Source organism: Prosopis cineraria, unplaced genomic scaffold, assembly GCF_029017545.1.
Source record: "Prosopis cineraria cultivar Desert tree isolate PC_DT_omini unplaced genomic scaffold, ASM2901754v1 PC332, whole genome shotgun sequence".
In the NCBI taxonomy this organism is placed as follows: domain Eukaryota; kingdom Viridiplantae; phylum Streptophyta; class Magnoliopsida; order Fabales; family Fabaceae; genus Prosopis; species Prosopis cineraria.
Genome location: NW_026555659.1, coordinates 589 through 15,599, shown reverse-complemented (window position 1 = coordinate 15,599; position 15,011 = coordinate 589). Strand labels below are relative to the sequence as shown.

General features: G+C 28.8%; 1 protein-coding gene across 3 annotated transcripts; it reads left to right on the top strand.

Annotated features, from left to right (window-relative positions):
- Nucleotides 1-9,955: 9,955 nt before the first annotated feature.
- On the top strand, nt 9,956-14,738 carry LOC129296445 (deSI-like protein At4g17486). 3 transcript variants are annotated; one of them, XM_054935047.1, is made up of 6 exons: nt 9,956-10,121; nt 10,556-10,810; nt 12,800-13,087; nt 13,327-13,407; nt 14,352-14,401; nt 14,491-14,694. In XM_054935047.1, the coding sequence occupies exons 2-6, from the start codon at nt 10,639-10,641 to the stop codon at nt 14,563-14,565; spliced, it is 666 nt and encodes a 221-aa protein (XP_054791022.1). In that variant the 5' UTR covers nt 9,956-10,121; nt 10,556-10,638; the 3' UTR covers nt 14,566-14,694. The 3 variants fall into 3 exon arrangements, with proteins under 3 accessions (XP_054791022.1, XP_054791020.1, XP_054791021.1); XM_054935045.1 differs by lacking the exon at nt 14,352-14,401 and having other exon boundaries at nt 9,966-10,121; nt 14,491-14,738; XM_054935046.1 differs by lacking the exons at nt 9,956-10,121; nt 14,352-14,401 and adding an exon at nt 10,128-10,326 and having other exon boundaries at nt 14,491-14,738.
- The last annotated feature ends 273 nt before the right edge of the window (nt 14,739-15,011 follow it).

Below are 15,011 nucleotides of genomic sequence, written 5' to 3'. Positions count from 1 at the left end.
CTTTTGAGTCTCATTATGTGGTCAACAATTTTTAGGAGAAGAGCCACGAGTGACACGTGGAGGAGTCCCAGAGGCTTAGTGGTATAGATCCACTGTCTCTTTTGGGTATTTAATTTATGATTTATAATGTGTTATATTGCCAATATTAGGGCTTTTTGTTTATTGTCAATTATATGAATATATAAATGTAATCATGCCTTTCAAACTATTTCTATTTTTGGTACAATTTGGATGACTGTAATTTTAATATTTGGTTTACTTTGGATTGGTTAAAATGACATGATTATAAGACCAAATAACTAGCTTGTGTTGAAAATTGACTAAATTGCTTATTTTGCTTGTTGGGAGTATAAGGATGGACAAATGTGATTTAGTTTACTTGTTGGGAGTATAAGGATGGACAAATGTGATTTAGTTTACTTGTTGGGAGTATAAGGATGGACAAATGTGATTTAGCCTAATGGCATGTGGGAGGTAAAAATTTATTTGAAATGTTATAGTGTGTGAGTTGAAGCCAATTATAAAATATTTTATATCGAAATTATTGATATAAAAATATATTGGGTGGCTGTAACCCAACTATGGTTGAGTTAAATTATAAAAAAAAAAATTGGTGTGTTACAAATAAAATATGATTTACCAAAACCTTTAAATAATTGAAATGTGAATTTCATTTTCAAAGCTAATAACCGTGATTATGAATGGATGACCGGCAATAAAATATAATTTCCATGAAAGCTTCACAATTTTTATTTTATGGTCATAGCTTAGTTTGAACGTAACGCAAAGAGACAGGTTCTGTGTGGGTTAAGTTAAAAATTTAGGTTTGTCTGATAAATGAGATGAAAATAAAATAAAAACTAATGGATACCTATAAAAACACAACATTTAGTAGATACTTCCTCCATTCCTCTATAAAAGAGAGAAAAAATGTATCACATAGTTTAAAAAAATTAATTAATTATAATAATTATATCTAAAAATAAAATATGTGGACTAAAATATCCTGTGTTAATTGATATAAGCATATATTAATTATTTTTTATTAATATAAATTACGAGGAATAATTTAAAAAACGTGTAATAAATGCTTATTGAAATGGATGATTTTGCTTATAAAAAAATATAAGTTAAAAGTAATATTTTTTTTGATAATAAAAAATGAAGGGAGTATTTATAAAGAAAGATTGAGATTGAATAAGCTTTTTTTTCATTGTTCATAAATATCTTTTTATTAGAGATAATTTTATTCAAGACATGATGGGGGTACAAAATGTGCAAGTAAGAAAAATGATAAATATTTCTCAACAAAATAGACAAATGATAAAATGATAACATAAAATGGACAAATTACTCTAAATTCATTAAGGACTTATCTATTTTTTTTTTTTGTAAAATCACATTTTTAACACTAATAGAATAATATAAGACATATGTAGTTATTAAAATTTAAACTAAAGTTGCCAATAAAAAAGTTGAAATTATTAATATAGGAAGCGTATTTGTTAGTTTAATAATGTAACAGTAAGTTCACTTCGTAAACAATTTTAGTTTAGTTATATATAATAACTAATGTACTTCCTATATTAATAATTATGGTTCAGATTTTAACTGCTACGCTTTCTATAATCATGTAGAGTTAGAAAAGTGACTTGGGAAAAAAAAATTATGTTTTTTTAAATCTTTAAGGACTTTAAAATAAATAAACAATAAAAAACATAACTTTAAATCCTACGCTTTACTTGCATTTTTCTATACATTCTTATACATTTTTTAATATTTTAAATTTTTTATTTTTATTTTTTATTATTTTAAGTCCCTCTAAAATTTTTACACTTTATTTATAGAGGGATATAAAATAATAAAAAATAAAAATATAAGAATTTAAAATATTAAAATAATATAATAATAAGTAAGAATTTAAATTTATATTTTTTCATAAATAATTATCCCGTTGCATTCTTTTATCGTTTTGTCTATTTATTTCCAATCGATTTATATGTCATCCTCCTTCTGATAGTCCTTTTTTCTTTTTTTCCCCATCAGAGGCATTTTCACGGTACAGTCGCTTTCATTCGCAGTGACAGTGAACTGTGAAGTAATGGTGAAGTTGAATCTTCATTCTTCTGAGAAAAAAATAAATGAAGAAAAATTAAAAAAGGGGGTTTTTTTTTGGGGGGGGGGGTTGTGAGAGCGAGAGACAAGAGGGAAGTAAAGTTGAATGAAGTTGGTCAGAGAGAGAAATGTAGAAATGTCAAAAAGCGAGCACGTGGCTTTGAAATATTGACTTTTCTTAATTTGCAAGTTGCAGCGCTGTTCCTATCAATCATTCCGTCACGTAACGTATATATTTATTTATCCAAATTTAATATGACTACAAGATTGTATTTGTATCGCCCTTCCTCTTCGTCAAAAGGCATGTTTGCTTGCTCACTTTGATCACTCAATCCAATCTTCTTTGCATATTCATTTGCTAACTAATGACGCTTCCTTCGTTGCTAATCCATATTAATTAGCTTAAGCCATTTGCAATTATTGCCGCATCTTCTTCTTGATTCATGGTATGATTATAGATGGCTTGTCTGCTAAAAAATGTGGTCCACAATTCCCGGCACCCCCAACGCTACAACATAATTAATGTTAACTACTTCCCATTAGTTTTAATGAAATAGTTAAGAATATCTTGTAATACTCCTTTAGTTTAAATATATAAAGCTTTTTTTAAGAATTTGATATTAAAAAATATAAAATATTTTTAGTCTTTTGAAATGTAATATTTTTTCAGATGTTCCTATTAAATATTCTCTTCATTTTAAATTATAAGACATTTTAAATAAGATCTCACATACTAATAAATTTTATTAAATACACTTAACAACCTTATCTTTTTAAAATAAAAATAAAAATTTTAAAAAATATCCATTATTTAATATATTAAAAAATAAATAAAAATTAATTATAGCGAGATAAAAGATAATATTGAAATTGTTATATTTAATAAAATCTTAATCTATCCAAAGTATTTTATATTTTAAAATAATTTTTTTTAAAAGTGCTTTATAATTTAAGACTGAAGGAGTGCATCACTTTATACTTTTTTAGGGTGTAATTTGAGATAAATTTATAAATATGAAAAGATAAGGTTAATATAAAAAATTAGAGTAATTATTTCTTTTCTTATTTTGTTCTTGGTTTGCGTAATGTAATTTAAATTTAGTTAATTATAAAGAATGAAAAATTTAAAAATTTTCATACATAATTTTAAATAATATGAAGGATATAATTATCATTTTTAATAAACGTATGTTTTCAGAGTGAAATATCCAAATGAATATCTCTAAAATTACTGTACACTTTAGAGGGAGCAGTATCCCTATCACTGTATCACATCCACACATGTTAATCACATCCGTATTTATTGATCTGTTATCTGTATCACCAGAAATTACAGGTCAAAGTAATTTGAATTTGAATTTGAAGGAGAGAAATAAAATTCAGAGGGTGAGAAGTCAAAGTCATAGTTTGCTGCGCTGGCCTTTCACGTGCTTGATTATCCAGTAAACCGACACGAACACAATACAGCGAAGACGTTTTCAGAAGCTAAAGCCCGCACTAATGTTGCTGCCCCCATGTTGCGTTGACTTCCCCCCTCCATATTCAATTATTAGAGGGAGAATTGTATTCAGATTCTATTCAAAACAATTAATTATTCTGAATTTATTTAAAATTAAATTTAGGAGAATGACAGCAGGACAGCTCAATTGTTAATAAATTTGAGAGCAATTAATTAAGTTAAGTATGACCTTGAATGATTCTTCCATTATCAGACATGCATGGGTCTCTTATAAATTATGCTAGAAATAAGCTCCATATGCATGATTAATAAATAGTAAAATAAAATGTATGCACAAAATCTATAGGAAAATATATTATTTAAGTCCCACATACCAACAAAACAAAGCTTAAATACACTTCCTTCATCCTAAATTATAAGACACTTTTTAAATAAAATCTCACATATCAATAAAGCTTATTAAATATACTTTACAATTTTACTTTTTCAAAATAAAAATATAAACTTTCAAAAATATTCTTTATTTAATACTCCATTGAAAAAATGATATTGAAGAGAGAGAATATATGAGAAAGGTAATATTAAAAAAAAATTATTAATAAAATTTTATTTTTATCAAAGTATCTTATATTTTGAGATACTGAATCTTTCTTAAAAGTGTCTTAATTTGAGATGGAAGGAGTACATTTTATGATTTTATTGTTTTAAAATAGAAATTTAAATTTTAAAAATGTCCTTCATTTAATACTTTATTTATAAAAAATATTAAAAAATATATAAAAAGTTAATATTTAAAAAATATCATTAATAAAATTTTATACCAGTAACGTATTTTATATTTTGAAATTTCGCCTGTTAAACGGCCAAACTAATCGGTTATACTCATAAAAACCAAGATTGGCTGAAGTTAGGTTATTGTATTTCTTTCTTCCGTATGATGTTACTATAAAGTAAAAGCCCACAATCTTCTCATCAGTTTTAACATGATGTCAGCCTAAAAGTTAGACTTAGACTTAATATATCATATACTGTAATTAACTAATTATTATTCATTCGTTATGAATTACAATTAAAAATATATGAATGAATATAATGAAATAAACTTCCATAATATCAAACGTGTGTGTGTTCCTTTATATATATATATATATATATATATATATCACAACCGTTTAGATATCATAAAATTATAAAAAAAATATAATTTCTTCAAACTTGTAGAGACAGGACAGCTATTTTTTATGCCAAGCATGATCAAACAAAGTTATGATATTTTTTATACGACAATAATGTGTTGGTGACTCCGAAAAATAAAATATTTTAATTTTTTTATATGACAATAATGCGGGTTCCATTTCTTTACTGGTATAGAAAGCATGCACTTGTGATTATGGAGGAGACTCAGCACCACAGGATTTTGATAATAAAAAAAAAAATCTAAGGAAATTTAATAATTTAATCTTGAGCTATAATAAAATTCACATACTTGGTATATTTTAATTGATAAATATGAAGAGAAAGATATACAAAATGCATTATTTCATGAAAATAAGTGAATTGAAGCAACAATATTAATAAGACATTCTAAAAAAAAAATGAAGCCATTATTTCCTAGCAACAAAAAAAAAAAATACAGAAAACATTTTCGTCTAAAAGCTTTCCCCTATTTAACGCCTAGTTCGGTTTAAATTAAATTATTTGAAGTGCATATAGCTACAAATTAAAATTGGGTTATATTATACCGAAAATAAAAAAATTAATATTTGTTTCCACAGTGGGAATTTACTGATGCACATGGGGACCAATGTGACAGACAATGTTCATTCTCTTGATTATAAAATCTAGCATTATAAACCTAATTAGCATTATTCACAAGTCGTAAATAAAATTTAAATCATTCCTCAATCATTATCATCAGCTAAACCAGAACTTTACACTTGAAATCCGTTTGATTCTCTATGACCATGTTTTGTTTGAATTTGTTGAAATCCTTTTCTTTGTTTGAAAATGTTGGCATAAATAAGTGAGACTTGAGCCTGGCATGTCATGCTTTGGGCCTAAACTGTGTTTATCAGAAGCCCAGATTAGGCCCAATAGTTTATAACTCAAAGTATTAGCCCTTCATCGTATCGAGGAGTTCTTGAGCTGACTTGCGTTTTCTGAGAAAGAAATATCATTGTTCATTTTATATTATATATTAATATATTAATGGGCTTATATACTTATTTTAATTTTGGATCAAAGAGAAAACATATTTGGTGACTACTTAAACTCTCTTTATACTACATACGGAGTGATTTTTACAATCTAGAGCTAAGGGCGGGGGGGTTCCATAGATTATATGGAGTTTTATATATAATTAGGAAAAATTATGTATAGATCTTAAATAAAAAGAAGAATTACTTTAAGATCCCCATTCAAGATAATTAATTATTCTCAGTTTTGAAGATTAGTTGTCAATGAACTTGAGAGTAATTAATTATCTTGAATGGGATTGTGTGTAATTATCCCTAAATTGTAATAGTTTGTTTGAATTTCAGTTAAGTATAATTAATTATAAAAATAATTGATTAATATGATTTATTATAATTATAATTGATTATGTTATAACGCAATTTATTTGGATATTGAAATTAATTTTAGCTGTACAAATTATCATAAATTAAAATTAAATTATTGATAAAGTTGTATTTAATATTATTAATTTTTTTAAACTTTATTTAAGAAGTAAAATATATTATTTAACAATAAAAATTAAATATATAAGTAACCTCTCAAAACTTATTTTAAAATGTGATTATGATTCAATAATTAATTATGAACTTCTTTAACTATTTGAATAATTTTTTTTTCAAAATTCATTATAATGTCATTCCAGCCAGGCTGCAAGTCTTGTAAGTTTAATAAAAATTCCACTAAAGTTGGTTGTCAGTTAGGGTTGTTATAAAAATGCTTAAATGTCTTGTTGACTAAGTTTGACTAACTGTAATCAATTGATGACCTATTTGTAATTCTATTAACACGATCAAAATTGAATAGTGTTTGCACTTAAATTGTGAACATGGAGGCCCTGACCCAACTCAACTTAATTGACTTTAAAATAATTATATAAAAAAATGTTTATGAAGTTTTAGTTATTAAGTCAAAACTATCACCCATAATGAGTGAACATGATGGAGGATGTGTTTTATAAATTCAAGAAAAGTGGCAATCATGGGGCTTGAGCACAAGCCAGAATCATCTATAAATAGAGGAGCTCTCTCTCAACAATGGGATCATCAGATTATTATCAACATCAACAAACTATCAGTCTCAGACTCTGCATCTGTTACTTTATTTTTTGTTTATCATGTAGCTTTAGTCTTTACTTTTTATTGTACGGTCGGCATAGCCCGCCACCTATTTCTTTAATTAATGCATCTATGCTTTTTACATTTTCATTAGTGTTCTTCACTTCGCATTCTCACATCCGAGTGAACTGTGATAAGGGAGCTCGAGTTTCCTGCGTTTGATTAGAAGTTAGGTTTTTTCATCCTCTTGAGACCCCGTGTCTCTAGCACACCTCACGACACTACACCTTAATTGTTTATTTTTTTTTTATGAATAAATAGACAAAAAGAAAATGAACAACATTTTATTATGATTATGATATGATACAAAATTACGAAGAAAAAAAATACTTTACTTGAAGGATTATATAACTAACCGCAAAAATATTTTAAAGTGAAACACAAAAGGTGAGTATCTGTGTTAACCTTTCTCTTTATGTAAGATTAAACATTCATATGTCTAACACAAAGCAATACCCTTTATATATATTTTAGGATCACTGATTAACTGGATGATTAGAACTAATCATCTCGACTAAACCAACAAGTTTTCCAATAAATTAGGCAAATTTAGGATTTATAAATAGTATAACATCAAAATTTTATTTTGATATTGATGATGTTACTAATTAAGTATTATAACAAAAATTGTGGTGGTGAGTAATTGCATTTACAACCTAAAAGTTTCTTTGGCGTGTTCTTCATTAGGAAACACACATGCACCTCTTGGCTTTATTGATGGTATTGCTGAAGAGATAGCTTGCCATATATCACTTATCAATATTAATATAAAATATAAAGTTTATAGCAAGTGGTAATATTTTTAAATTATAAATAATATAGCTATCTAGCACACTTATAAGATTCGAATCAGGGAAATTTGGAAGTGGGTTTGCTTCTATTTCCTCCCACACACAAGACAGCCCATGTGAGATGTTATATATTCCCCTTTCAAAATCCAATCATTCCAATTATTTTCTAATGTGCATCTCATATGAAATACATATTTTGATTGCTTAAATTAAATTTAGACAGTTTATGTTGTTTCATTGGTTTTTTTAAATATTTTTTTAATTTCAAAATATTTAATTTAGATGATTCATATAATATATGAAACCCTTAATTAGGCTCTGTACATTTTAAGAATGGGGACCAGGTTCATTATTATATTCTTAAACTCACAATACTTGTGCTGAGGTGGTCCTTAATTTAGGAAGTTGCCGTGTCTGTAACGTTATCAACATTTAAAGGACAACTCTCAATTTATAAATATAAAGTATTTTTAATTAAATCTTACTCTTAATAAAATCATTACTTATTTTTAAATTAATAAATATTTTTATATTTATTTATATTTAATAAGATATTTTATTATAAAATAAATATAAAGTAATTCATTCAGCACTTTTTTTTAAAAAAAAGCAATAATTATATTTTAAAATATTAAAAATATTTTATATTTTTAAATTGAAGGCATATCTTTTTTTTTGATTCTTTTTTATGTATTGTCTTATATTTCTTATTAATACATATTTCAATTATTTTCCCCAAAAATAAAGGCAATCAATGTTTGGTAGATCTCTCAAATGTGCTCTTTTTACTGTCAAAGTATTGAAAAAGACATTTATAATTTTTTAAACACAAATGCTTAGTTTAAATAATTAACTGTAATAATGCTGAATAATATTTCGAGCAAAGATACCCTTGAAAATGTGCGTGTGTGTGTGCCTCTTTTTTTTTGTTTTGTTTTAATAATAGCCAATTGAAGTGCCATAGACTATCCAAATTCAAATCTAGTTAAGCTTCAAATGATCATAAAACTTGAATTTAAGATCATGAAATTTTTTTGGCCAAACAGAATAACATATTTAATGGAAATAAAATCTCTTCTGCTTGAATAAAAGTTATTTATCATAGTACTCAATTTTTTTTTTTTGGAATTTAATGAATCCAAGTTGGTACTTCTTACTTGGCTTTTATGCCTTCCCAATCTTGCCATAGTACTACTCATTAAATTCAAAATGAATACTTCTCTCGTTTAAAAATTTAAGATATTTTTTAAAAAATTGAATATTAAAAAATGTAAGGTATTTTTAGTCTTTTCAAGGTGTAATCATTGTCTTTTTTTTAAAAGTGTCCCTATTAATAGTAATTTTATATTTATTATAGGGTGCTTAATAGGAATAAATATAAAAAAATAAGATTAATTTAAAATTAGGTAAGTATTTTATTGGAGATGAGACTTAATTAAAAATACTTTATATTTTTAAACGAAGTGAGTATAATAAAACCAATTGGGTAAAGCACTATATTCCTAATTTTTGTATTTTTTTGCTCTTACAGTTTTTTAAGATTAAACTATACCTATTACCTAATGACTCTTCTTATGATCTCTGATGTTAATAGAGGTTGTTTCATTAAAAAAAAAATATCAACATAAAAATTTTAAATATTAATATATTAGATTTAATTTTTTAAACAACAATGATTAACATAAAAATTAATTAAAAATTAGGATTAAAAAGTTACTTTTCAAAATTATAGGATTAGAGGGAATTTTAATGAAACTTTTCTTATATAATACTCCATCCATTTTAAATTATAAAATATTTTTTAAAAATTTATATTTTAAAATATAAAATACTTTAAAAAATTAAAATTTTATTAAATAAATTATTTTTTTAATATTATTTCCTCTCTCTTCATTTAATATTAATTAAGTATAGATTTTAGGTTATTAAATAAAAAATATTTTAAAAATTTATATTTTAATTTTAAAAAAATAAAATTATTGACTATATATTATAAAATTTATTAAAATGTGAGATTTTATTTAAAAATATTTTATATTTGGAGGGAGTAATTTTTGTTTTAACAAATGGTATTATTAAAAATTGTGCACCTCATTATTTTACGCGTGGCGGACCCATGTACTTCAAATTAAGTCTAAATTAAGTCAGTAAAGTGATCTTAGCTCCCATGAAAGTCTATAAAGTAATCACAGCTTATACAGATTAAAAAAAAAAAGGGTAATCGCGGAGCATGATGATCGAAGAAAAATGAAATTTGTGTAATCTTGTGAATTGTGATGTGTTGGGGGGGGGAAAAAAAGAAATCTAATAATGGCTGCCTCCCCAAAATTTAGCTGCCTTGCTTGGAAATGGTGTGGTGAATGGTACAAAATCGACAATCCTTGTGATTTGGCTTCTGGCTTCTGGGTAAGGTCTAAGTCCTTCTGCATTTGCTTCGAAAGGCTGATTGCTCCAAATTCTTCTTCAATTTTGAAGTTCTATACTTCTTCCTAGCTTCCTACTCCTTTCCTCAATTCTTTTGCTTATGTTGATGGTGCACTGCCAGATCCTGCTCTGAATTTTGGGCTTCTTCTTCGATCTTGCTTGATATGCCCACTATTCTCATTTTCAGGTTTCCATCAAAGAATTTTTGGAAAATTTTTTTCTTAGCCTTCCATCCTGAACTGATCTTACTTCGTTTCCACTTCCTTTGCTTCAATTTCACAATTAAGCAGCTATTTCAGCCTTCTTTTTATTTTCATTTCTGTGGTACCAACCAAAGGAGAATTTAGATTTTGCTGTATGTTTGAAAATCGATGCTTCATAATGATATGCCTACTTCTGTAAAATGTTTTGCACAGGCTGGGCTTTTCCGTAGAGTATGGGCTTGTGATTCTGAGCATATAGTTGGAGAATTGTGAAGGAGGTGAAGAAATTTCTTACGATGCGGTTGTTCCCCTTGAGCTCGAGCTCCAACTCGAGTTTGAGGTCGGAGAGGGAGCGAAATAATGAGAAAAAGAGTCGTGCTATGGTTTATCTCAATGTATATGATCTCACTCCTATAAACAATTATCTTTACTTGTTTGGACTTGGAATCTTTCATTCCGGTATAGAAGGTATGGCGTTTTCATGATTCTCTTGGTATGTGTCATCTGCATACTTTCTTATATTTAAAATTCAGTTCTTATTTTCTTTTTCGTCATAGCTATTATGTGAATTATCAGGCCATTATTGTACATCCGCAGCATTACTAAGATATAATGGTGTGACATTTGCATGTTAAAAAGAAAATAAAATGAAAATTATTTAGTACAGTAGAGCTGCTTACACTTGTGGTTTATCATATTATCTTATTACCGAATTTTGAGAGTAGTACACCATAATAGAGTTCCGGATGATGACACCCAGGGCCAGATGACAATTTGAGGTTTCTTACGCGAATCGCACAATGCAATTATGATTTTATATCAACTAACTCTCCAGTTATATTAGTTATTATTAGGTCCTATGGGATAACTCCTTTGAGTGTCTTTCTCGGTCTCTACATTTTTTCAGAGATTTAAAGACCATATGCTCCACTTTTCTTCATTTGCGCCTCTAGTGGCTTATTTTGCACATGTATAAGTCACCTTAATTGATATGCTATTTTTTCTTTGATGGATACCACTCCAACCTTTCTTCATATACAATCATTACTGAATTCTCAATATTCACTACGCTTTAGCATCACCATCTTATAACAGTTTGGTAAAACCTCCCTTTAAATTTAGTAGGTAATTTTTGGTCACAAATGAAGTGACTCTTGATGCCTATCACCCCACCTAGCTTATAGGTTGCTGGATGACATTGAAAATAAAGAGGGTTGGTGAAAATAAAAATGGTTGGTAATTTGGTATATGATCTTCCATTTTGATTTCCTAGCATGTTCTGATGTTCTACCATAGTCTTGAGAACTTTACCTTTCCATTTGCACTTTGCTACTCCTGTCACATTGTGTACGTTGTTTTAAATTTGTGTAAAGCCTCCTTTTAAAAATGGAATTTCATCACGAGTTACAGTAAGAGCGTACATGATAGTTATGACTACTTGCTTTGCTGTTATCTTAGACATACTCATCTGGGATTTGATTGAACGTATCACTCCTTATGGTTACTTGGGAATTCAGGAGATAGCTTTCTATTGTTTTAAATTTGTGATTTTATATTTGAATGAACTTTGTTTCTTTTGAGTTTTGCCAATGGATCTAAGCTTTTGTTTGTCGAAATTGATATCCACTTTTTTTTTTTTAAAAAAAGAATCTGATTTACATATACGAGTTATCTGTTCAAGGAAGAAGTCATGGTGGCTCTGTTTTCCAATTAGCAATTGCATGACTGTGACTTCGCTCTGTTTGCTTTATTGAACTTTCTCCTGATCTTTTCAGTATCTTTATATTGCACTTGATGGTCTTCTAGGTAGAAAGAGATTTTGATGATATGATTGTTGATTTGCCGAATCTTGAGATTACTTACTTATATTCTTAATATTATTCAGTGATAACTTTGTGATTACTATAGTAACTTAGCAGTACATTAATGCAAGCATTCAAGTTAAATTGACTTCATGAACCTTAAAATTTTGATCTCTCCATCGGTTTTTTGTCAGAATATTAGTCCGTAAATGAGAATCCCATCTACTCACATTGACTTCAAACTGTGTCAAAGAAAGATTTGGACCAAAAGCCCAAATGATGCATAAAGCATTGTAGTAACCTGGTGTCTATTCCAATATATCATCAGCAAGTGAAACTTAGATGACCATTTACAGTATAAGTAGTAAAGGGAACATTCCGTTTTGGCCAGTATCTTACTCACCTCATCACTAAACATTTTGTTTCTATTCAAGTTTTCCTTTATATTTTAGTGTACCAATTTTGGAATATCCAAGTTTCTATATCTAACAGCAGAGCGAATGATAGTGAGAAAAGCTATCTTAATAAAAGGAGTAGAACTATGTCCCTTGAACAAATTAGTGACAAGGAGCATAGATGCACTGTTTTTTTTTTTTTTTTTTAACTTATAATTACCAATTTTAATAAACATATAGCTTGATGTTTTCATGGGCAGTGCATGGTATGGAGTATGGCTTTGGAGCACATGAGTATCCGTCAAGTGGAGTGTTTGAGGTTGAACCTAGAAGCTGCCCTGGCTTTATCTTTAGACGATCAGTTGTATTAGGCAGCACTGACCTGTCTGGCACAGAGTTTCGTTCCTTCATTGAGCGCCTTTCTTCTGATTATCATGGAGATACTTACCATCTGATTGCCAAGAATTGCAACCATTTTACTGATGAAGTCTGTCAACGGCTAACTGGAAAGCCTATCCCTGCATGGGTAAATCGAATGGCTCGAGTAGGTGAGGACTGTGCATGCTGACCTTTCATCTGTTTGGATGGATACTGCAACGTATTGTGCATTTGCAATAGGCATGCATGTGTTGCCTATCATTGCGCCTTGGTTTACATTTCGAATCAGATTCTGCTCCTATCACCGCATACTTGCTCATGTTTGGCTGTGTCTTTGACTTTCTGTGAATCTGGTGATTTTAGATGCTACTGTTTTTGGCATGTGATCATATGTAGTCTATACTTTCAGGTTCTTTCTGCAATTGTCTTTTGCCAGAAAGCCTTCAGGTTGCTGCAGTTAGACATCTTCCTGAACGCCTAACATATACTGGTAAGATATGCAGAGAACCTCGTCATGCAAATATTCTCCTGGATCTGGCTTTATTGACAGTCTGATAAAGAAAACATTATTATGGAATAGCACATGGCTCGTGATATCTCTAGCACTTTTTCAATATTTTTGCACAACTTAATGAGGATTAATTAGAAAAAAATGTGAAATTATATGCACACTTGCGATGTGAAAATACAAAAAAACAAAGTTGGAACAGGTCTTATTTCTTTCCCTGTGAATGATACAAGACACTCTGGTGCACATTTGACAAGTTAATAGTTGAACTAGATGTATATTGATTTTTGAAAAAATCTCAAGGTTTATTTTTGGTGCTCCTTGAAAAATAATTTTTTGTTTGTTTGTTAGTTGAGTCGGGATTATGCATTGAGTTATGTGGGTTGGCTTGAATAACTGATCATATGAGTCGGGTTGGGTTGGGAAAAAAATTAGCCCAAATAAAAACGAATTTTTTTGGCTCGGACCTTATGATTCAGGAACCATATGTGTTAGGGTTATCCCATCTAACCCATATTATTTTTAAAAATTTAAAAAAGGAGAAAAATTGGGGGATAAATCATATTGGGCATGACTTAGTCGGATCAATTCATATATTTTATACAAATATTATGGATTAATATGTCGTGTATATTGAATGAATTATGAAGGAATATCAAATGAAACTCATCATTTAGTTGTATTTTTTTAAAATTCATGAAAAAAAATAAATTGTAAAACAAATGGTTGACAGGTTAGCCCATTTAATCTGCAACTTTCAAGGGTTGGGTTGAGTTGGAATTTTCTAGTCCATATAAACATGGGCTGAACCAACTCAACTCACATATTTTAAACATGGAATTTTTCGGGTTGGCCCATATTTCATTTCTATTTATTAGAACAGCTACTAATTACATGGTCTCCTGAAATCAATTTGTTTTTTGCAGAGTATTTATTTCTCCGAGGATGTACTTTATGCATTCATTCATGTAAAAATGTAAACGATTCAAACTGGTTCTAAATCGATTCAAACTGGTTGTGTAATGTTGGGCCTTAGAACAAGGGAATCTTGCCTTTATATTGCAGATGACGAAGGATCAGAATCTGGGTTGTCTGCATCAATGGAAAGTGAAGAGGAGGAGCCAAATCACCATCTGCTAACAGCATCTAATGGTGACGTGGCCTTTCTAAAGGAAAAACCGGTGCGGCTAGCTCGAGAGCTTCTGTGATTTCAGTAGCTTCTGTTGTGTGATGGTTATGATTATTCTTTGTTCGGTTGTTATCATGTTCATATATACAATCACAGCTTAGCCAGTGTGACAAGTTTCTCAAACAACTCTTATCTGGAAGAAGCAAAAGGCATATTTAACAGTTACAGCAATGTGTGACGATAATGATAATCTGTTCAATTCATGTCTGGAAGGGCTTTTTGAATTTTATGGATGTCATTAGACTCCAAGAAGCAAATCGTTCGGGTATGCTATTTATCATGCAAGTGTGTTGTCCTTCTTTTGGGGTATACAAGTGCTAGACAGGCTACAACTTCACTTCCTGAATTCACAAAATGTAAAATCTGTTCTCTTTGATGACACTGAGGTCGGTGGTGA